This window comes from Protopterus annectens, chromosome 3.part0 (genome assembly GCF_019279795.1).
Source record: "Protopterus annectens isolate FY-2018-M chromosome 3.part0, PAN1.0, whole genome shotgun sequence".
NCBI classification, from domain to species: domain Eukaryota; kingdom Metazoa; phylum Chordata; order Ceratodontiformes; family Protopteridae; genus Protopterus; species Protopterus annectens.
Window position 1 is genome coordinate 1,960,379,720 of NC_056731.1, and position 25,665 is coordinate 1,960,405,384.

Consider the following 25,665-nt stretch of genomic DNA (forward strand, 5'->3'; position numbering starts at 1 on the left):
CCTCTGCTTTTCTGAACATCAAGTCACCTCCTTTCAGAATTGAGTCTGTTCATTCACTAGGGGAGAAGGGAAATTGTCCCACAGATCCTCAAGGGTGAGAGTCATCCAGAGGGGCCATCATGCAGGCAGACATTGGGGTGTTTGATCTTCTCACAGGCATTCCAGCAATGAGAGTATTTTGCATGAAAGACCTAAATGTTGTCCATGGGTAGTGGCATGAGCATTTATAGGGTCATAGTTATATGCTCGCCTAATGACCACAAGGGCCTTTATAAGCTTAGTTGTGCAATCCAATCCAATTGTGTCCCTACATATCATGGGCACATATTAGCAGGGGTTATGTGAGGAAGTTTCTAAAGTTATGTGAGGAGGATTTTAGTTTGGGCATAGTTACTGCCTGCCTCTATTAGAGACATGGGGTACAGACCTGGGGTTAATTTCCAATTTCCCATCCACTGGTGAAGGGTATTCTTAAACAGGGTTAGAGATGGACTCTGCTTTATTTTAATGGATATGGATCCTCTGAGACACCTGTCCATCTCTCCAACATGTCCTATTTATGTCACAAACAAAATTTAAATGCTTGGATCTGGTGGTCCTGATGTTGTTCATTTTGTAACCTGTAGGAGACTGAGTATAGAGACAGGGCTTTAAGGTGATCTGCATACAACAATGTGTTTATACCCTGGATTCTCCTGGTAAGGAACTTTTGTGGGCATTCCAACTGTTGCATATGTCTGGTCAAGTACATGACAAAGGGGAAATTATACTCAATGATGGGTCTGATAAAGGACAAATAAAGTGATACTTTGACTTCCCTGGACCTGGATGACATGCACTTACTTATAAGTTGGGTGACACAAAATTATTTTCTTACTACCTTGGCCACATGCTGGTCAAAGGCCAGGTTACTTTCTACACAGGTTCCCAGAGTCCTGACTACTGGGTCAAATCTGAGGGGTGTCTTATTGATGGAGTAATTAACCTAAAAGGCACTAGAATCCATTTCTTGGTATTGAGTTTTAGACCGTGACTTTGGCACCAGGCATTTGCCTGTGTTAGACCCTCTTGTAAGGTGTTTGTGTTATGGGGGACTCTGTGATAGCTCCCAGTTTGCAGTCATTTGTGAACTTGGTCAGCCAAAAGCCCTTGACATGAGTTTTTACCTCTGAGAAGCAGATGCCAAATAGGAGTGATCCTAGCATAGAGCCCTAAGATACCCCTGTTGCTCTCACCAATCCTGACTTCCTGGGTCCTGACTGCGAGCCAGCTGGCAATCCAATGAGTTTTGTAGGGATTTATCCCAGTTCAGTAAGTTTGTTAACCATACCCAAGTGGAGTATTATGCTGAATGCCTTAGCCAAGTCCAGGTAGGTGATAAGCACCATTTTCCTTTCATCCATTGCTTTTTTGACCTTCTCAAAGAAGTCCACCAGGTTTAGTAGGCATGACCTTCCCTTGATAAAGCCAAATTGTGTTGAGTCCAGTGTCTGAAGGTTGCCTATGTCTTTGCTGATTACCTCCCTGGGGTCTATATTATATTGTCAAAACGGCATTACAGCGAATGCCGCCTCAACGACACATAACGAGTGAAATGCAAAAACAGCAAAAGCTCAGGTCAGGTTGTTGACCTGAGCCATGACATTGCCCTTAACCCCACTGTAGTGTGATCTCAGAGTTGGTATATTTAGTTAAGAGGGTGTGGGGGCACAGTCCCCCACATTGGAGTGTGTAGGGGGCAAAGCCCACCACTTTGAAATGTTCTAACTTGTGTGTTTTGTGTTGTTGGTCTACCGATTTTATCGCTGACATGGGGTTTCACTGTTTTTGCATTTTGTTCTTTGTGTCGTCAAGCGGCATTCGCTGTAATGCCATTTCAACAATATAATATAGACCCCCTCCTTGATAATTCATTCCATGACATTGCATATTAGATTAGTCAGACTAATGGGTCTGTAGTTTCCAGGGTTGGTTGATGGCCCACCCTTGTGAAGTGAGATAGCCCTTGCAATCCTCCATTGTCATTGTAGAAAGCCTGTTTTGAGGCTATACTTTAAAAGTGACAAAAGTGCTCCAATAGGTCATGTTTCAAGCTATTTGGGAGGATTTCCAGGATATTGCCAGGGAGGATTTCCAGGATATTGCCAGGGTCCATTGAAGCTATGCCTTTGGATTTAGTGAGTGCCACCAGGAACTGCTCCTTGCTAATAACTGGGGGGGGGGGTGCTAGTAGGTATTTATTTTGGGTGGCGGTGGGGGAGAATGGAAGTTGAAGTTTGAGCTGAATTTGTTAGACAGCAAATTTGCTCTGTTCAGTGAAGGTGGCACCATTGACCACCTATTCGGCACATTGCTGTGTGCAGCTGTTGAGATTATGCACATAGGTGTGGAAGGCCTTGTGATTGTATTAGTCTGTGAGGCTATCTTGATCTCATAATTAACATTATTGGACTTAATTAGTCCTCTTAGTTTCCTATTTATTTTAATTAGAGAGCTATTATCATTATGGGAGTTGCCGTTCCTGATTTTAGCTGTGATTTTTTTCCCTTTTGTTATATACCCTATTAAGATTAGGATTCCACCAAATGTGGCTTGTGTGTAGAGTTTGTTTAGGGTTTAGTTCTAGTAGATATCCCAGTCAGACTTTCCCATTCAACAAAGATAAATAAATAAAATAAAATCATACACCCCATCTCTGACTTCTGATGTAATCGTAAAATATACTGTATATTGCATGTGTATGTGAATATTGGAGCTTGTCCCTGGGTCTCCACTGAAAAAGTGCATCGATCCCAGTTGAACTTTCTTAGTCAACAAAGATAAATATGTAATAAATTATAAATAAATTGTACAGGGTCTCCATGAACAACTTCACATATGTTGCTTTGAACTAAAGTGTTAGGAGGGGCACTGAATTTTGACAAACTATTGCTTAATAGATGTAGTTTCTTTGAAATAGTCCCTAACTGTTACAAGGTTTCCTGTGGTTACCAAGTTGATTTTATTTCAAAGAAGGCAGCTTTGTGGTCCAACCTTATCAGTGAATATGTGACACTGGCTTGTGTGCAGCACTCTCCCATACTGGTGAGTACCAGGACACCCCAGTATGTGTGAACCTCGGGTGGGTGTGTGTACTATCTGGTCAAGGGTATTTGTGTTAATAAAATCCAGGAATCTTTGTACCGATGAGTTTCAGGCAGTGCAGTGTACATTTCCCAGTCTATGGAGGGGTAGTTAATGTCTCCCATAAACTGGGTATTTGTTTTTATATTGAGTCTTCAGTAAGTCAAGGTATGAGCTATGGGATTCTTGGGATATAGAGGGTGACCTATAGCTTGGTAGGATATGGTGTGGGACTTTGCTATGGTAATTTGAATGTGGATAAACTCCAGGGCATTGTCCTTAACAACACTAGAGGTATACTTGTTGCTATTGTAGATTAAGACTCTTTCACGTTTTGTCTCTGTCTGTGCAGCTGATGGTCTAAATGTGTGGAAGGCACTGAAGCCATACAGTACTAGAGCACTTTCTATGAATTTAAATCATGACCAGCTATACCTCACTCTCAGTTCATATTATACCCCGTTGCATTAAGCTAGTAAGAACTACTGTCACTGGCTTGGGTGTCCATATCATCCCTGAAGCAGACCCGACCTTTATGACTCCATCCCTGCCTCATGGCTGAGATTGTGTCAGAAAACAAGCAGCGAGGACCTTTTGAGACCCAGCCCCTCTCCCCAGAGTGGGCACACCCATCTTCCCAATTTGCCGTTAAGTGTCTGTGCCAAGAATCAAACCTGGGTCACCTGGACCATAGCGAGGGCTTTATCCTTCTGTTTTCCTAGTGAGTTCCAATGGATTATGTGTGAATGAAATGACTCCCTACTGTAATTCCTAGACACTTAACTGCAAGTCCCAGTTATCAGAAATGCAATGCAACAGAAGAGCAGTGAATATCTGCAGGAATATATTAATGGCAATATTTTTAGAATGTAAAACAACAAGACCATGTTATTCTACCCAGCAAACATGTTCTTTCACACAATCATATCTTTCATAACATGGAGACACATTTAAATAATTATTCCAACATTACAATTTGAAACATTCTACTAATTGATGGATCTCTCTACCCGGTGCTTAGGGGAGTCTTCTGACTGTACCCAGAAATTTGATTTTTTGTTGGGTATTTGTATTTGTCAATTCAACATGTAATATGTTACATGTAACACACAAATACATATATATTCATACAAAATGTTTATATAATCTCTTTTATATGTATTCTTCTTGAGTGAAAATACAAATTTATTGACCTTTAATATTCAATATTATTAAAGGCCTTGTGCACTAAATCTGTAATGTTGATGAGATATGCATAATTATATCATTAATCTGAACTAAAGCTCAGCCAATACAAATGTGCATATTTATGAAAGTTATTTGTCTAAATGTACCACTTAGAAACAAAATGACTGCATTTTAAACAAACATTATCCTTATGTAACAGTTATCTAATTTTAAAGCACTTACTGCATATAAGAATGACAGAGAAGTGACTAAATTCATGGTGACAGCCAGTGATTATGCTCTCATTCAGATATAGCCTTTTTTTCAATTGCAAACATACATTACAAACAATGCTGACAGCTGTGGCTGCAAACATTATACATCACTTATATCCAGTCATTGTCAGTTAAACATTGCATGGTTCATTCAAATCATGCTCTCTTTTAAACCTCATTCCTCCGCTGCATGTATTTTTTTACAAGAAACATCTTTATTGCATTATCATGTGTGATACAGCCAATCATACATCTATATAAAAGAAAATAAATCACAGCAGCACAGTCTCAGTTGCAAACATTATAAACTGTTTACACTCCCAGAAAATATGTTCCCAGTTATCTCTTTCTTCCACATAACATCTCCAACATTTGCTGTATACCTGTGGAAATATGCTTTGGAGCCTGCTTGGGTATAAACATGTCTATGTAGACACTTCCAGGCAAAGATCCTAAATCTTCTAGATTTTGTTGCATATTTGGGAGACATACATATATCCCCCATTGTTTCTTTATGAATTGTTTATCCAATCTCTCTTCCCAATTCTTCCTAACCTCTTCTAATTGATTCTTATAGTTATCATGCAATATTTTATATGCTATTCTAATTATTCCTTTCTTAATGGCCACTTCTGTTGTAGATTCTACTAAGAACTCTAGCAGTGCTAGTCTTTTATTTAGGACCCCCCTATTTCTTTCTCTTTGCCTGTACTCTGATATCAATCCTTGATATGGAAGGCAATCTCTAACCTGCAGTCTAAATAAGTTCTTGGCATCTTCCCATTCTAATAATCCCAAGGCAAACACTCCACCAGGCAGTAATGACACCAATATAGTCCGGTCAATCTTTTATTTAGCGCTTTTGTCAGGTAAAATGGCTTCTTCAGAATACAGCCTGTTAAAAAAACAAAGTTTAAATAATACCCCTTGACCAATCACTGCAATATGCATTACATCATTTCCCCCATTTAGTGTAATTAATATTAATGCATACAAAATTATATTAAAATATACATATAAAAATGAACAAGAGGTTTTAAATTATTATTAAAACATTAATGCAGATACTAGTACATATTAATATCCCAACTGTAAAATTTATAAATTCATGTGTAATTCATAACATGAACATAGATTTAAGTGTTAACAAAGGGCACAAGGAAATCTTGTCATTTAACCCTGGGGCCTGGTAAGCATTTAGTTTTATTTGCCACTTCAATTCCAAAAATTCAAAAAAATCCTCTACTGGTCCCCCCGTGGCCCCAAATCAACCTGTTCTACAACAAAAAAATCTAAACCCATGCTGAGGGTGACTATTAATATGTTTGTAAAGGGCATTTTTTTCATTTTTTTGTTTAATATCATAAAGGTGTTGGTAGATTCTTAATCTAAGTGCATTCTTTGTTTTTCCCACATAGTAACTCTCACATGAGTCACATAGTGCCACATATACAACCCCTTTACTATAACTTCCCATTCTTTTACCTTTCCCTCTCTAGTTATTTACTCCCAATAACTTGGCTCCTTTGCCAGTTTTCTCCAAAATATTCCTGCCCCCTCTTCTCTATTGTCTGTATCCCTAATTGCAGTCACCCCTATAGGCAGAATCTCCTTTTTTTTCTTTCTGTCTTCCCCTCCCAGATAAAAAAAAATCTTTCAACTCTTTATTAATTATTATCAACAACTTCTCTGATTGATAAAAATATGCCTGGCCTGTATATAAGACTAAAAGGACTAAAAACATTTTAACTGCTTGTATCTTACTATCAATATCCATATAACAGAGCTTCCATTTTCTCATTTTTGTATTATCTTTTGTTTGGTCTCTTCCCACATATCCTTAGCTGCCACATCAGTATAATTTTTAATCTGGTCTGTATTAGAACACCGAGCATTTCAAATGTCGGGTGTTCTAATATCGACCTGTTTTCAGCGAATGCTGAAAATATCGAAGTAACAGGAAACCAAATTCTTTCCTAGGGAAAGAATTTGGTTGTCCGTTTCTGTTGCTTCGGTATTTTCAGCACTCTGGTGGAAGTTACAGGTCGGTTTCAGGTAAGTGTGCGATTGTGTGAACGTGTGGGTTAGGGTGGGTAAGGTGAGTTAGGGTTAGAGCGCGGGTCAGGTAAGTGTGAGATTGTGTGGACATGTGGGTTAGGGTGGCTTAGTTGAGTTAGGGTTAGGGCACAGGTGAGGTGACTGTGTGATAGTGACAGACCTTAGGGTTAGGGTTTGGGTTAAGGTAAGTAGATAGTGGTGTTTGTATAGTTTAGTGTAGAGTTAGGTGTTAGAGTTTAGGTTATGTTTGTGGATTGCTGTTTGTTTGGTGTGCTTGTGTTGTGTGTAAGTGTTTTGGAACAGCAAATTTTTTCCTTAGGAAAAAATTTGCTGTTCCGAATGTTCAATGTTTTTTTTTTTCGATTGCTAGGCTTTGATATTAGAACACTCGACATTTTGAATGTTCGGTGTTCTAATATAGGCCCTTTTTAATCCATACTCCTAAATACTTCATTTTATCATTCACATATTGTCCTGAGATGGAATGCACTGGTTTTATGGTATGGGGCTGATTGACAAGACACCAAGGAAATCTCTTTCTGTTAAGAGTACATTTTTTTAATTAATAAATTTATATATATATATATATATATATATATATATATATATATATATATATGTATTTTTTTTTCCACTATAACCTGGACACCTAAAAAGAAAGCATTAGCATCCAGGGTAGTAGAAATTACCTTGATTTAACATCTTATGTGATTAATGACACATCCTATCAGTATATCTCCCCGTTAACGCTACACTGGAGTGTTAGTGTTTTAGGGAATGTTATCAGTTCATTCCTGGTACTAAGAAATCACAATAAGCTACCAACTGTACCACACTGGCAATTAATTTTATTTTACAGAATGACTTCCTCTGTTGCTCCAGATGTAACTTATTTGGTGCTCTAAATGGTGTATTTCATTACTGAGTCAACCTTTGAATTAAAATAATTATGTTTCCTGGAGCACACTGATGATAATATCCGATACTCTGAACTTAGAATCAGAGCTCACTGTGATTATCAATTGCTAGAAAACAGGCAGCTAAATGCCAATAAAAGTAAATGTATGCACTTAAGTGCACATAAGCAACAAGAGATGGAGTTTTTACTATCAAAAGTATAATGCTTCCTGGAATATGTTATTACCAGTCTATATAGGTTCATAGGTGTGTACTAGGCTAATGGCCCTGGAGCCTTTACAAGCCTAGCCCATAGGATTACCCAGGCATTGTGCCACCTGACCTTAGTTCTCAGAGCCTCTGTCGAGTAGAGCCACTGGAGTGATCCCCGGGGTGAATTTTCTATTTCCCATCCACTCATCAAGATTTCTCTTGAAGAGGGCCAGTGAGGTGCTCTGTTTGACATATATGGGAAGTCTATTCCATAGCATGGGCAGTCTCTGGGTTATGAACCTGCCCCTCCAGCATGTTCTGTTGATTGTGGTAATGAGGTTGAGGTCTCTGGAGCATGCAGTGCAGAGGGATTGGGATTTCTTTAGATGTAGCATTTCTAACAGAGCTGGGTCAGACATGGCTTTGTAAGTCAAGTAGAGATTACCTCTAAGTAGGCACTATAAGACAGAGAATAGTTGTGAGGTACTTTTGCAGCCTCTCCAGTTGTTGCAGGTGTCTAGTGAGGTACATGCCAAATAGGGCATTGTACTCGATGACTGGCCTAATGAGGGAAGAGTAGAGGGAAACAATGACCTTTTTCTTCCCGGATGCAAAACTCTTAGTAATGAGATGTGCCACAGAGAAGGACTTTCTGACCACAGTGGCAATGTGGTGATCAAAAGAGAGGTTGCTGTCAACCTGTTTTCCCAGATCTCTTATGACCCCTTCTGTGTTCCATGGAAGACCATTGATGTGGTAATTCATGGGAACTGAGTTTTTCCCAAAGGGGATGATGGCACATTTTTTGGCATTGAGCTTAAGGCCATGATTTGGACACCAGTCATTGGTCTCAGTGAGGCTTTTCTGTAGGATGTCAACATCACTTGGGGAGTTAATAATGGCTCCCAACATGCAATCATCTGCAAACTTTATCAGCCAGAGTCCCTTCATGTTGGCCTGGACTTCTGAAAAGTAGATACCAAATAGGAGAGAACACAGGACCGATCACTGTGGGACTCTACTCGTGACTGGTTTGTAGTCTGACTTGGGGTCAGCTACTTTCACATTGTGGGTTCTATCTGTGAGCCAGTTTGCAACCCACCTAGTGATATAGGGGTTGATGCCTAGCTTAGTGAGTTTTTCTATGATTCCTGAGTGGGGAATGGTATCAAAGTCCTTGGCCAGATCAAGGTAGGCTGTATGAACCACCTTGCCTTCATCCATAGCTTTGGTGACTGACTCAAAGAAGTTAACCAAGTTGAGCAGGCATGTTCTACCCTTTACAAAACCAAACTGTGTGTGATCCAGAGTTTGGAGATTCCCCTATATCCTTGTTTATTAGGTCCATGATGATGCATTCCATAGCTTTGCATATCAGACTTGTCAGGTTAATGGGGCTTTAGTTCTCAGGGTCTGTAGTCACTCCTCTTTTGTGGAGAGGGATGACTGTAGCAGTGCGCCATTTGGTAGGGACAAAGCCTGAGGTGAGGCTGTGATTGAACAGGGCACACAGGTGAGGTGCCAGTTCACTCTGTAGTTCATGTAGAAGACAAATAGGGATATTATCAGGTCCCACAGAAGCTGTATACTTGGCCTTGGACAGTGCTATTTTAACCTGTGCAGCAGTAATACTGAGTGCCTGGCAATCTATTGATATTGTGATTGGTCCTTTGGGGGGGGTGAGAGGGGTAAAGTTGGCACTGAATCTGTCGGCTAATATATTGGCAATATCTGTTGGTTTGGTGTAGGAGGTACCAGTGTGCAGTAGCTCAGAGCAAATCTGGGTATTGCCATTGAGATTCTTTACATAACTGTAGAAGGCCTTGTGGTTGTCTTTACTATCTGCTGCAATTCTGTTTTCATAGCTAGCTTTAGAGGATTCAATAGGGATCTCAACTTTTTGTTGAGGCTGATAAGGGAGTTTTTCCAGTCTTGGGACTTCACCTTATTCCGCATCAGTTTCCTCCTTCTGCTGTAGAGTTTGTTTATGGCAGGGGGACCACCAAGTTGGCTTCCTTTTTTTGGAGGAGAGCGTCTTGATTCTATTGGGCATGGAGAGATCCATGCATTTGTGTACGTGTTCGTACAGTGCATTGGTGTATGATTTGGTAGTCATGCAACTATTCTCCATTTGCATGGGTGCTGTGAAGTTAGCCACTTCTGTTTTTAGGAGCCCAAAGTTAGCTTTGGGGAAGTTTTTCATGATGGTTACCTTTGCAGGGGGGCAGGGGGGTGGGAGGGATGTGGATTTCCAAGGTGATTAGTTCTGTGGCTTATGCCTGATCAAACTGTCACCTGAAGACTAAATATATAACTAAAAGCATTGTGAAAACTAGCCAGATGCCTTAATACCAAAACAAGTATGAGCCTTACAAACCTACTATTATTTCACAGATTTCTTTGCTTGTTTGTTAGCTAACATTTATTGACTGCAAAGTGAGATGGTCCAATGGCCCTTTTCAGTCACAACTCAAGCCAAGAGGTGGTCTCAAGCTGATACGGGTGCCTTAGTTATTATAAGCTGTATATCAATATAAATGTCAAGCATCACAGCATTATATATAGACATACAATCATGTGAATTTAAATTATTTCTGTCATTGCATATCAAACAGTTAAATACATAGTTGATAGCATGGAAAGTACCTATTCAACTCAGTTTAGCAGAACTATCAGCAGCTGTATATTGACCTAATTGCTGGTCTTCTTCTTCTTTCGGCTTTTCCTGGTTAGGGGTCACCAGAGCAGAACACCTGTCCACTCATGATTGGCAGTGAAGTTTTACAGTGTCGAGTTGCCAGCCCAGCACCCAACCTTTCATAGAAGGCACACAGATGCACACACTCACACCTAGGGCCAATTTAGAGTGTACAATCCACCTACAGCATGTCTTTGGGATGTGGGAGGAAACTGGAGCATCCAGTAGAAACCCACGCAACCACAGGGATGGCATGCAAACTCTGCAAAGAAGACACCCCAGCCAAGGATCAAACCGGAGAACCTCTTGCTGTGAGGTAGCAACGCTAACCGCTGCACCACCCTGGCTGCCCATTGACCTAAGTGCTAAGTGCTGGTACGAATAAATAAACAGATCTCACCTCTAAAAAGACATCACTACAAACAAGTGACAACTCCTAGTCCAAAAAGTTATAATTCCACAACCTATAGATATAATACTTCTACTACACACCATGTAAAGCAAACTATCAAAAATATAGGAACCAAAAAACTGGAACTAATCCAGAGGTACAGATGAAAAACTTAGGTCAATATACAGCTGCTGATCATTCTGTTCCTGCTCTCTAGTTTAATTCATTTTTTTTATCTATATACTATGTCTTGAATTGCCCTATAGACTGTGTTATTATATTAAAAGAAGGTAGGTGTTTATAATTTGTTCGAATGAACAGTGTTTGAGTCTGTTATTAGAGTGTAGCACTTATAGATGGAACATATCAGTTTTTAGGAGGATTTAGAATTACGTTGTGCAGATAGCTTAATAAGTAATATATGTTTAGCACTGCTTGTGTATTTAAGTATATACTTGTGCATTATGTCTGATTTTTATGTAAATGTTTTACTACAAAGGCAGCCACCATTATGTCATCATAACAACATGACGCACCGTATTTTATGCGCATGGAAGGCGGGTAGTTTCATTATCTTGAAGCAGCAGGCATTAAGAAGTGCACGCTATTGAATATTCTTAAATGTTTCTTTTAGTGAGTATCTTTCTGCATACTATAGAAATTAATTTTTATATATAGCCAAGAAGATGCAGTTTTTATATAGTTTAATATGTCAATGTTATTCTTACATGTTGCGATGTTTTGTTTTAGATACATTGCTTATTGGTCATATGTTTCAAGTCGACCAGTGTATGGTACTACACAATTAGTTTATTATGGCCTCCTAGACCCCACACAAAGACAAAAAGGTACCAACCGCATCCAGCACAAGTTGTAGAAGTGTTATTATATTAATATTTTATTAAATAGAAAGAAAACTTAAAATTACTTTTCATAATAAATGGGCAAAAGAAAATAATCCGGCCCTTACGCAGCTGTCTGGTGTCTACGCTGTCTGTTGATGCGGCTGCATGTGCTACGCAGGCCTCGCAGGAAGAGTGGCAAAGAGCACATGAGAAACCAGAAAACCACTCGTTGTAGTTCTTACTACAATTTTTCTAATACTAAGACACAGCAAATGTAAGCAACGTTAATCTAAAGCTGTTGTTTAGGGCAATCGCCTTCGTTGCTTGTTTTAATATAGCAGATTATTAAAAGCAACGGAGATAATAGATCTCCGTTGCTTTATCGTCGCGCTGCTATGTAAAGCGATTTTAATATTTAACAGCGCGAGAAAAAGCAAGCGGAGATCTGCGCTGCTTTTTTAGCCCTGTGTCGCTATGTTGTTATCTTCTTTAACATAGCGCTTTTCAGCTAACGGAAATTTTAAAAACCGCGACCTTTTTTTCCGTTTAGTATAAATTTATTGAGAAGCACGCTGGTTGGGGGGGCCACCAGCGGTGCCGCGTTAGGAAGGCATTGTATAATAAATATTTATAGTAGATGCTTTTAATTGTTTTGATATGGTCTGAGGAAGCAGTTCAGTTTACTGTGAAAGCGCTTACTGTTTATTCAGTACATTTAGTCTGTTTTTACCATTGATGGTTGTTTGGTTTATTTTTGCTGGATCATTACTGAACAGGCAACTTTTGTGGAAGAAATTCATCAGCTTATTTGTATGTTTCTGAACAGAGACTACCCGACTGAGTTACTTCACAAAATTAGGGATGAAGTAATGAATTTACGTAATGATCATTTTTCTCCCTCACAGGGTGGTACTAATGTATCCTCTAGAATTATAGACATACGGTTAGACAATACATCACATTTTCCCCAATAGGTGAACTCATTTTGTCACTTCCTTTTAGTACAGTAATAAATAAATATGCCAACACTGTCAGATTAATCTGGAATTCCATTTTCCATCAGAAGTGAGATAAATTATTGGGGCAACCCCCTTGATAGTCTACAGTAAAGGCAAAAACATCAAGTACATGACTTGAAAAGGATGATAGCAGATGGAAGACAGAATATACTAAAGGCAATATGCCCAAGTATGGATGTTGTAAAATATGTAGGTATGTATTCAAAATATGTTGTTAACTTTAACAAAATGATACTTTGTGCAGGGAAATGCAATTGTAACACCTCTAATGTAGTTTATCTAACTTCTTGCATTTCCTGCAACAGTTATTATGCAGGGAAGACCAATAGGAAGCTGAAAGATAGGGTCTATGAATATTTTTACACCATAAAAAAATGTAAGCTCACTAACGCTTTGTATAGACACACCACTAGCTGCACTAATTTGAAGATATTTGTATTTTTTATTATTGACTGTGTTATTGTAGAACCACTCAAAGGTGGTTTAGACTTGTTATAAGAATACAAGGAACTTACTTGGCAAGTGAGGCTCAATGTCTCAGTATCCCCTGGAATAAACATTATTTCTTTATCCTGCTTGTTGAAGAAGAGAGCACAGGTTTTATGAATTTCTTAACCTAGTACTCACACAGTATTTTTAATAGGTTTTCAGGTCTGGTTGGGAAATCATTGTATTCTTGTATTTTTACATTTAACACACTTTATATTTTTATACTTTTTAATCTTTCTGTACATTTTTTACATTGTTTTATACTTCATTAAATATATTTATTAACATATTTATATTCAAAGTGGTTCTAATGATTTGGTTAAATAAATTTTAAATTTCAGGTCACGTTGTGGATCAAGGATATTCAAACTTATTTAAACGTTCTGAATTTGTAAATGTTAACTCTAATGAAGTCTTGTTACATGGTACAAGATGAAAGCGCTTTGATGTGTCACCTAGCTTTATTATTTTTTGATCCAATAAATTATTCAATTTTTGATCTGTTCTTTCTGGCCTGCTAGTTTTTGAAAGATGTAATGATAACTTCAGAGATTCCATAAGCAGAATGTTAAAGAATGAGATCCCTATTTTACATTTTCATTGCTTATTTTAAGTCTACAAAATCAGTTGCAGAGAGAGAGAATTTCTTATTCTGTACTGGTAAAAACACAATCAGTGAAAGTGGATATAGCTGTGAATGCACTGTACTTCAACAGGAAGCTATGATGATTTTGAGTTACACCATCCTAAGTGTTTACATATTCAAGAATTTGATGGAAAACTAATTTTTCTAATATTTAGCTGGGGTATATATTTTCTACAAGTCTGAAGTCTAAAGCATTTGACAGATAAGAGACTTTTGACTGAGGTCTGATTAGGTTCATAGATTCATAGGCTGGTACTAGGCTATCAGCCCTAGGGCCTATACAAGCCTAGCCATAACAATTTTCCCTGGCTATTTCTTCCCACAGTATTTACTTCCCTGGACCCCTGTCTAGCAGGGCAACTGATGTGATCCCCGGGATGAATTTCCTATCTCCCATCCAATCATCAAGGTTCCTTTTGAAGATGGCCAAAGAGGCACTCTGCTTGACATGTATGGGCAGTCTATTCCAGAGTCTGGGGAGTCTCTGGGTCAGGAACCTATCCCTCCAGCATGTTTTGTTCATTGTGATGACAAGGTTTAGATCCCTGGAGCATGTGTCTCTGAGGGATTGGGATTTCTTTAAGTGTACCATGTCCAACAGCTCTGGGTTTGACATGGCCTCGTATGTTAAGCAGAGATCGCCTCTGAGTAGACGTTATGTGACAAAGTATAGATGGAGTTTTTTTAGACGGTCAGCATAGGGCATCTGCTTTAGGCCTGTGATTCTTTTAGTGAGGTATTTCTGCGGCCTTTCCAATTGTTGCAGGTGTCTTGAGAGGTACATACCAAATGGGGCATTGTATTCTATAATGGGTCTTATGAGGGATGAGTACAGTGGGACAATGACCTCCTTTTTTCTGGATGAAAAGCCCTTAGTGATGAGGTGTGTCACATAGAAGGATTTCCTGACTGTTGTGGTGATGTGGTTATCGAAGCTGAGACCACTGTCCACCTGTGTCCCTAAGTCTCTTATCACACTTTCGGTGTTTAGTGTACTGCTACCTATGTGGTAATTCATGGGTACATGTTTTTTCCCAAAGGGGTTAACTATTAGTTTATGCTTAAAGTATAAAATAAAATCCCTCTTATGAGTGTAAGATTAAAGATGTTTGCTAGAGTCTTTGAAAGGATACCTATTTTCAGAAGGGTGAAGTATATAATTAGTCTGAAGGAGTGTAGCTAAATTTAGTTTTTTTTTTTTCAAGTATATTGTTATGATTCCACCTCACATTGATATAAAGTACTTAAACAATACCAAACAGCTCCAACAATTCAAACACCAAAAAGCTGGTACTGAAGGCAATACACAATAACTCCTCGGCTTGGACAGTACCAAATTTATTGCAAAGCCAGCGATACAAAATTACTCCACCAAATACACAAATTGCAGTTAAGCGCTTTCATCTAACCAATGCAGACTTCTTCAGAACTACAAGTGGTTCTAAATATGTTATATATACTTTTAGGTGCCAAACAGCGTTCCCATTGAAACTTTTAAAGGTATATACAACTCTTCCGTAAAAAATAAATAATAATGAATATTTGGTACTGTCCAAGCCGAAGAGTTATTGTGTATTGCCTTCAGTACCAACTTTTTGGTGTTTGAATTGATATAAAGTAGAAGGAAGGGTTTGTATAACTTTGCAAAGGGGGATTCTGAAAGTAGATTAATGGTATTTTTAAGAAGAAGATAAAGCTGAGTAGCTACAGATTAAGTTCTTGACTTAACTTAAGTTGCTTTTGTTAAAATGGTTACTAGATGAGGGGTTGGGGAAGGTATTATTACCAGTAATCACATCAGCCTCCAGGCATAGCCACCCTTTTCTAAAAATACTTGTCACCAAAACCTGACAGTTAATGGCACAACTACCAAAGAAAGAGCAACACTGACAACCCTGAGTAAAATAAGACCACTAATGGCAAGAAAAAGGCAGTCATATAATATCTGGACCACTGCTGTCCTTTATTAAACAAGTTACTCACCAAGGAGATAACATACAACCTCAGGTTGATCTGAGAAGACTACTTATACAGATCCAGAAATGGTATGAAGGCTAGTAAAAGAACTTTTTCAGTGTTCCATCCCTTATGTGGAGGTCATTCTCAATAGACTTATATGAGTGATGATCTTTCACCATCAAAACTGTTCTTCATAAATTAGCTAAATATCGTGGTAGACAGGGAAAGCAAGGTCCTCCATTGATATCTGAAATCTTGCTATTTACAAATAATGCCCTTGAGAATATATAATAATGTCTAACATAATACTACTAGCTCCATTCTGCAGAGAGGGACTGTAGTGGTTGCCAGGACGTGATTGCAAATATCCGGTTGGTGTTTTTTTCATCTACTTCGCATTCTTCCATTTGACTTTTCTACATTTCTGTCTCAAACATTAGATCCTAATACTTCCTTTTGGAGGTCCCTGTATCCATACCTGATATTCCAATGGAATATGCTTTGAGTATCTGTGTTTTAAACTTTTATCTAACTTTTGTCCAGGGCTCAATGTTTTAAGTTGCATTTTAAGTTTTTGTAGTGTTTTGTAGGCAAGTGATTCAGTAAATAAAAAGATGAAGAACTTAACAATTTTGTAACAGTGATAACAATTCTGCTTCAGAGAGATTGATGATGAATAAAGCTCTGTTACAGAAATGTCACTGATTATGTGATTGCCACTCACAGGTACAGTCATAAAACAGTGACAAGTAATAGAACCATGAAAACACAAAACAAGCTAAAATACAGTTAACGTTTTTGTAGGCCATACACCCAGTGAAGTGGGGAGCTGTGCCCCTCCTTACACCCCTGATACTTGCATATACTAACTCTGACATCACTAAACTTTGGAGTAAGGAGAATTCTCTGGGGCACCACAATTTCAATATTCTTATAGAAATTAGTAAGGGTATCTTCTCCAGGGACAAGGAGGTCATAACATCCCTGTATTATTCCCTTATAAGACCCTTTATTGAGTACAATGCCCCTTTCAGTATGTACCTCACCAAGCACATGCAGCAGCAGGAGAGGCCACAGCGGTTCCTCACCAGGAGACTCCAGGCCCTCAAACATCTACCCTACACAGATAGGCTAAAGGCCCTGTCCCTCTACTCAGTCTCCCATAGACGCCTCACGGGTGACTTTAGTCTGGCATACAAAGCAATCTCAGACCCCACCTTGATGGCACTGCTGCATATCCGCAAGTCAAGTTCCACTCAAGTAACCCACATGCGTGACCTCAACCTGGTCTGTAACATCACTAGGACTTGTTGGTGGGACAAATTTGTGTCCCAGAGACTCTCGCTCCATGTCAAGCAGAGTACCTCATTAACCCTTTCTAAGTGCAACCTGGATAACTGGATGGGGAACAGAAAATACACCCCTTGGATTCCACCTGTGTCCCTGCTGGACAGGGGCATTGAGTGCTGATGTGTCAGAACATGGGCTAAATTCTTGGCTAGGCTTGTAAGGGCATCAGAGCCAATAGCCTAGTAACTTCCTATGATGCTATGATCCTATGAAATCAAATAAATTGTATATTAGTGATTGCACTTCCAAGTATCGAAACACTAATATCTCGCACGTCTGCCTTTCACCCACTGAATATATACAATGAGATATGTTATCATGAGATGTGGTATGAAATGCCTGACAAATCTGGAAAATGGTTAGATACATTAGATTCTTGTTCATAACATACAGATCATAATTAACTTTTGACAGAAGGTGATAACATATCATGCTGAATGAAGATAGATTCATAATAAAATACAGGGGTAACATCTCTTTCTCTAACTGTGTGGTTAGTGCATAAAGGGCTAAGACTGTGTTAAGTCTGCATGTTCTCCCCATATATACATGGGATCTGTACAAATACTCCTGTTTCCGCCCACCTCTCAAATGTATGGTTGTTTATTGTATAGATAGATAGATAGATAGATATAGATGTAGATATAGAGATAGTGGCAGATCTCTATCTCTCTCTATCTCTCTCTCTCTCTCTCTATATATATATATCTATATATATATATATATATCTATATATATATATATATATATATATATATATATATATATATATATATATGTGTGTGTGTGTGTGTGTGTAAGTATTACATTTACCTTTACCCATGTGGCCTGATCATGAGTGTAAAGTAATTGAGCAGGACTAGTCCACTTCCCTAATTAACAACGTAAAAAAATTGAAGTGGAATTGAAGGTGGAAGTGTAGGGAGTTCTAAGAAGGCCATATTGTGTCTGTAGAATTTGTGCATATAGTCAGAATATATTTATTATTAGGTACTAAGAAAGTCACCGTCTTTCCATGACTAGAATAATAGCACGTTTTGAGGGCTGATTGTCACAAATAGTGAGTAGTAAATGAAAGCTGTAGTACAATGTACAATGTTAAAGAACCCTAGCACAAAGGGTAACAGAGGGCAAAATAAGCCAAAAATGCAGTACATAGATAACAGAGGACAAAATAAGTCAAAGCAGAATAGTACAAAGGCTAACCGAGAGAAAGATAAGTTAACCAGCCAGTTTAATGACAAAATACCCATACTTAAAGAAGATGTCAGATAGTCCACACAAGAACTTGACTTTCAATAATAACCCATTTATTCCATCAGTTAAGTAAGTTAGTTCTGATGAAGTCCAAAGTAGTATATGGATGAAAGTACTTAACTGCTGGAATAAATGGATTATTTTTGAAAGTCGATTTTTGTGAGGACTATTTACATGTTTGTTTTCTTTTTGGTTACTAGTTAATTGAATTGCTAGCTGGGCTTTTAGCGTTCATTTGGTTATAGAATATCCATCCCTGCTATGGTTGCTGAAATTCAGCTACTATTCCAAATGTCTGTTCGGACATTTATAAGTGGTGGGAATACGTGATCAGCCAATAACAGATGTTTTTTTTCTTACCTAAGGGAAGGAAATAAGTTCTATATGATGCTTGGCTACTCACTGGTGGAGACCGTGGACACTGGGAGGCATGGCAGTGAGTAGGTTTCTTCACTTAAGGAGCTCAGTCAGGCACCCTCTAGTATGTATTGCAAACAATATGCTTATTCCCCTGCTGGTATCAACAACTGTGCTTATTGTCTTTATGGCCCTGATTCCAAAAGACTTGCTCTAGTTGTAAGTGACCACTTATACTGGGAGCAGACTGAAAGCAGATGTTTTGGAATCTGGTCCCTTAGTAAGCCTGCTTACAAATAGGCCTTACACTGAAGTAAGTCACTTGCACTGAGAGCAGGTCTTTTGGAATCAGTGCAGAGGCAGACTTACAATGCAACTCTCTTGCAATCTGGCCCAATGTTCCTTTTCTCTACAAAGAGTAAAAATAAAAACAAACAAATAATCTCAGGAAATTGCAACATGAGAGTATCCAGCTATGAATCTACTATGTGTAGGACTTTAGAATTCAATCCAGTGACATTTTCCCCCACATTTTAGACTAATGTAAAAAGTGCTGTTACTGTGTTAAGCCTGTTCAAGATGTGTTCCGGAACAAGCACACCTCAAAATATACTGTCACTGAACAATACTGATAAAATAGGGCATGAAGGAAAAGCATACACGGTGAAATAGGCCTTAAACCTGTTACACAGCTTCTGCATAAACAAAGCTGGAAAGCTCACTGTAACATTACAGACTAGAAGCTGTAGGAAAACTGAAAAGATAGCATGAGCTACTTTCCAAAAGGGAGATGTATGTTTACTGGTTCCTTGAAACTTGGACTTGAAATATTTAGTTTTTGTAGCATGCACTTGAAATATTCAGTTTTACTAGGATTGTTTGACAAGTATTAGGTATTCCAGGGACCAAAGCTGAGTAGACAATTAGTAAAGCAACAAGGTTATTTTCCTGAAATGTTTCCATACATGAAAACAGGACATTTTTTCAACTGTCAAGGTTACGTGAGGGTCACTTTTATACTCCCTGTAAGAGCCTAATGATTACTTCCAATACATGAACTACATTCAACACAATAATTACACATAAAACTGGATATGAAAGCCATCAAGGCAGACTCAACATGGAAGCTAGAAGGAAGAGGAATATCACTGCATAAGGTACAGGTAGTTAGCATAAAGGAATTTTAATGCTCAAAGCCTGAATTTAGGAAATTCCTAGTCATTTTTAGAACTATCTTGTATGAAAATTCTAAAAATATAATGAAGAAAGATGTTTTAGTGTGATTGGCTACATGCTGTAGACAGTATAGTTGATATGACCATTGCATTGTTGAAATGTTTCATGACTTACTGTATTTCTCATCTAATGGGTATTATTTGTTCTTTTGCTGTGTATATCTGCTTGTATGTTATGCTGCAAAATACACAATATCTGGGCATTCTGTTTGTTAAATAATCTTGATTTTTTTTTATTTTCTTTTATGATCTTTCTTTTCAAATTTTTAAAGCTGAATGTAAAGGACCCAGTTCGTAAAACAAACGAGATGTGGAATATTCAAGTCCATGCCATGGTGCATCTGGGGGCTATATTAGCAGTGGACATACTCTTCCATTACCTCTATATTCTGACCATACCTTCGGACATGAAGCTCGTTAAAAACCTCTCCGACTGGTCCTTGGGTATGTTAATACTGAGGATTTTTTCTTCTTGATGCATACACATTGCCTTATAATCTTACTTTGTAGACTACTGTGACTACGTAGAAACTCCATTTATGAGTTACCCTTGGCTGTCAAATATAGACAAGTTACCTAAAGAGGAGTAGTCTTAAGACATTGTAAAGTTGCTCTTTACCGCCATAAATGCTGAAATAACAGTCTTCTTACATCATCCTCAGAAGGCCAATCTTTCAGAGGTTGCATTAAACAGAATCTCAAAACAGCAGCAGAATGGGCTGGTGAAATGGGGAATTTATTCCACGGGAAGGCTGCTGTTGTTCTACTCCTTATTTTATTAATGTACATCGCAGCGTTGAGTTTTTTCCTGGTGCTTTATATTCTAAGCGTGAATAGGTTGCTATGCAATGCAACCAAAAGTAATGAGGAAAAAAATACCAGTTTTTCTTTTGTCTTTTTGGTATGAGATTCTGGCTTCTGAGAGGGCAGTGCTGGAATGTACACAACTTAAGGTAACACTACTAATGTTTTGAAAAAGTATTTATTTTATAACTTATCTAGTGTTGATGATGCCCTGGCAAATCAGCAAATTGGCAAAGGCAGCTGACAGCTCTCCTGCGGTGTACTATGATGACATATGTAATATATATATTTACACACACACACACACACACACACACACACACACACACACGCACACACACACACACACACACACACACACACAACAACCAAAATCTTCTAGAAGTATACAAACCAGCAAACACCTCCTATCCTTTAGTCTAGCACGACTCTGGAACTCCCTACCACCATCCATTTAGCTACTCTATCTTCAAAAAAACTCTCCACTCACATCTAGTAACCCAATGGGAATGCTCCTGCTGCCACCCTACATAACTTACTCTGCAAACTTTCATCTTCTCTTCCCTCAATAGCATTCTTCATTTTCATATATTCTTGTAAATTAATTTCTAAATGTATGTAATTCTTACCCACACCTCTCTCTGCAAGTTTACCACATGTATTATCGATCCTGTATATGTCTACTAATTATTCCCATAATATTCTGTATTATCTGTTCATTCATCACTAACCTAGACTGTTTGTAATATTTGTCCTTGTCTAAATTTCTGTAGTATACTTTCAATCTATGACATATAGTAATGTTAATAGTTTATGGTCCCTCTATTTTATAACACATGTAAGCTTATAATCTACATCATATAGTAACCTTGATTTGTTTATGGAGCTTTTCTCCCTAGGTCTAATTCCTGTTGTATATTTTCAATCTATGACATATAGTAATGTTAATAGTCTTTGGTCTGCTCTGTTTTATAACTCATGTAAGCTTATAATCTACATCATATTGTAACCTTGATTTTTATGGAGCTTTTCTCCCCAGGACTCCATTGAAAACAGGTTCACTTTGGCCCAATGGACTATCCTGGTAAACCAACTGCAAATAAATAAATAAATAAAATATATAGGTTTACATTCATTTAGTTGAGCGCACATTGCTCGATCATGCAGTACACTGATTTTTATCCAAGAATTTCTAAATGCCGAATGGTCGAAATGTTGTAAAAAACATCGACTTTGACATTTCCGACCGCACTACCACCTAAAAAAGAACTACCATGGGTCAAAAAGGGGGCAATATTTTGCAATTCGCAACAATTGAGATTGCTTTTTTGAGATTTTGCCTCACTGCTTTCGACAATAACCTGATAGACCATCCACCGGCCGATCAAATGCATACACACTATATATATATATATATATATATATATATATATATATATATATATATATATATATATATATTTTTTTTTTTTTTATATATTTAACATTTGTTTACCAGGTTAGTCCGACTGGACAACAAATGTCTGTTTTCAGCGGAGTCCTGGGAGAAAAGCTCCACAGAGTTACAGAGAGTAAAACAGATAACAAAAGTTAAACAAAGTGCAGAGTAAAATGTAATTGAAATAGAATACAATAGAGTTGGATTTCATAGTAATTAACAGGTATACTAGATATTTGCATAAGTACAAGCATTGTTCAAGCAGACAATATAATAGAAAATTGCTCAGGCATAGAGTACAAAAGAATAAAACTTCATAGTAATTAACAGATTTACTAGAGATTTACATATGTACAGAAATTACTTAGGCTGAGCATAGTGTCAGTGGAACAGTGTACATGAAGGCCAGCGAATGAATGATACCTAGGATGCTGTTGATTCAGGGATGGTCATTACAGTTGCATAGATGTTTTCTGTAAAGGTGCGATTTAAGGGGTTTCTTGAAAGTGGCAGTGTGGTTTTGTAGCCTGAGATCCAGTGGAAGGGTGTTCCATGTTTTTGCAACTTCATTAGGGAACAGAGAATTCCCTGAGCTGTTTTTGCATGGGATGACTTCAATTAGGGCTTTGCTACTGCATTGTAGTTCCCTGTTGGTGCTATAGAAGTTTGGAAGGCCCACTAGGGTGGGGGTTTTATCTGGGTGGTATAGTATTTGATGGGCTAAGTTGAGCTGGTGGTAGTGAAGTAGGTTTGGGAATTCTAGCCAGTGTAGTTTCTGTAAGGATTGACAGTGGTGAGAGCAAGATTTAGCATTGGTTGCAAACCTGGCTGTTTTGTTGTAACATGTTGAAAGTCTGTTCAGGTTGGTTTTATTTACATTAGTTAACACTGGGGTTGCATATAGTAGTGTTGATAAGAGATGTGTTCTGGTTATGACAGCTTTGGATTCAGAGGTTAAGAACTTTTTGCTACGATAGAGGCATCCTAGCTTTTTGTGGACTTTGGAGATGGTTAAGGATATGTGTTTACTGTATTTAAGGCTTTGATCAATTGTAAGGCCTAGTAGTTTGGCCTCAGAGACTGGTGTTATGAGGGTGCTATTGGCAAAGAGAATGGAGAAGGTGAGGTTGTTAGCCTTTACTGGGTGGAATAGTACTAGTTGTGTTTTTTTAGGGTTCAATATGAGCTGAGAATTGTTTAGCCAGTTTTCTATTTCTGTGAAGGACTCTTGGCAGATTAGAGTAGTGTCATCTGCATATTGAACTATTTTTGGCCTTTGTGGTTGCTAAGTAGAGTTGGTTTGTAAAAATGTTGAAGAGAAGGAGGGCCCAGTATTGAGTCCTGGGGTACGGCACAGTTGACTGGGAGTTGGGGGATAGGGAGTTGAGCCATTTGACGGAATGAGAATCATTATCAAGGTAGGTACTGAACCATTGTAAGGTAGGGTTGTCAAGGTTGAGTTCGGAGAGGGAGGATAGGAGTTTATTGTTGGGAAACTGTGTCAAATGCTTTGGATAGGTCTAGGAAGGTGGCGGAGACAGGTTTACCTTGATTTTTGTATGAGTTTATGATGTAGTGAAGTTAATTAGGGCAGTAGTGGTACTGTGGAGGGGTCAGAATCCATGCTGGGTTTTAGAGAGCAGGTTGCTGGAGACTAGATGGGAGAGGAATTGGTAATGGATACATCTTTCTAGAATTTTTGAAAGGGGTGAAAGGATTGCAGTTGGGCAGTAGTTGGAGAGATCTGTGGAGGAGCTGCCTTTGTGGAGGGGGCTGATGTATGAGATTTTCCATAAGGGTGGAATGTAATGTTCATTCTTCTTCTTCTTTTGGCTTTTCCCGGTTAGGGGTCATCACAGCAGATCACCTGTCCGCTCGTGATTGGCAGTAGAGTTCTATGGTATCGAGTTGCCAGCTCGGCATCCAACCTTCCACAGAAGGCACACACATGCACACACTCACACCTAGGGCCAATTTAGAGAGTCCAATCCACCTACATCATGTCTTTGGGATGTGGGAGGAAACCAAAGCACCCAGAGGAAACCCACGCGACCACAGGGAGGACATGCAGACTCCGCACAGATGGCACCCCAGCCAAGGATCGAATCAGAGGACCTCTTGCTGTGAGGTGGCAACACTAACCGCAGCACCAATGCGGCTGCCTGGAATGTAATGTTCATTAATGGACCTATTTATAAGTATTGAGATTGGGTATGTGATGGCCCTAGATGCAAGTTGGAAGTATTTGGCTGGGAATTTGTCAACAGCAAGGGTAGTTGGTTTGAGTTTTGCTAGGAGTTTTTGGATGATTGATGCAGATACTGGTGTAAGTGAGAAGGGGGGGTGATTGGGATGTTGTTTGATTAGGCTTTGAGGGTTGGCGGGGTAGTGTGGTTTAAGTCTTTTAAGAGTTTTAGTATGGAGGAGGTGAAGTAATTATTAAAACTGGAGGCTACGTCAAGGTTAGTGCCTTGTATATTTGGTGGCGGTGTTCTGTTTTTTCCAGGTTGGAGGATATTGTTCACAGCACCCCAGAATTTTTGTGGGTTGTTGCTATATTTTTTTGTAGGGATATGTAGTGATTATGTTTGTCTATTTTAATATGTTTTTTTTTTTGTCCTGTTTCTAAGTTCTAAGAAGGCTTGTCTAGCTGTGGGTGTTTATGTTGTTGCCAGGATTTCCAAGTTCTGTCCCTTTCTTTTAGTAAGGTCCTTGTTTTTTTTGTAACCAGGGTGCAGGATTGCTACGTAATCTAATTGATTTGATTGGGGCTAGTTGATTTAGGATCCTTAGGAATGTGGATTTAAAGTATTCTGCTGCATTGTCTAGTGAGAGGGATTTGATGGGAGCCCAGTTACAGGATTGCAAGGTTTCTGCGAATATGCCTGAGGGGAAGTTCTTGTGGAAATGGGTTTGTAGTAGGGAGGGTGGATTGTTACATGTAAGTTTACGTCAAAGGTTACAGGTTGGGCTATGGTCAATGAGGGAATTGGGTAAGGTACCACATTGGTGGGCAGTACTGGTCTTATTAGTGTGGATCCAGTCTAATATGGATTCTCTTTTGGTGGTCTTAGCTATACGTGTTGGTGTTTGAATGAACTGGGTGAAGTTGTATAGGTTAATGTGGTTAGTGGGTGTTGGGGATATATATATATATATATATATATATATATATATATATATATATATATATATATACATATGTGGGATTACCAAATTACGTCGATACACCACAATGTCGATGGCAAGAATGTCGACCACAAAAGGTTAACAACTAAATTGCACATGCAAACTGAGGAAATTCTTCATTATGTGCAACAAAATTTTTGTACCCCTTCTCACACCCCTGCTAACTCCGAAATTCCAAATTTGCACAGTCCTCAGGGAAAGGGAATATTCCCTCACACCATCTATCACACCTGTCGACCACCTGCATATGTCAAC

At 38.6% G+C, this 25,665-nt stretch overlaps 1 protein-coding gene across 1 annotated transcript in view; it reads left to right on the plus strand.

Annotated features, from left to right (window-relative positions):
* Positions 1-25,665, plus strand: part of HHATL (hedgehog acyltransferase like) — a 691,105-nt gene that overhangs the window by 521,207 nt on the left and 144,233 nt on the right. The window contains exon 7 of the mRNA XM_044066045.1: positions 20,252-20,423. Coding sequence (XP_043921980.1) covers positions 20,252-20,423 — 172 coding nt within the window. The remainder of the gene's footprint in view (positions 1-20,251; positions 20,424-25,665) is intronic.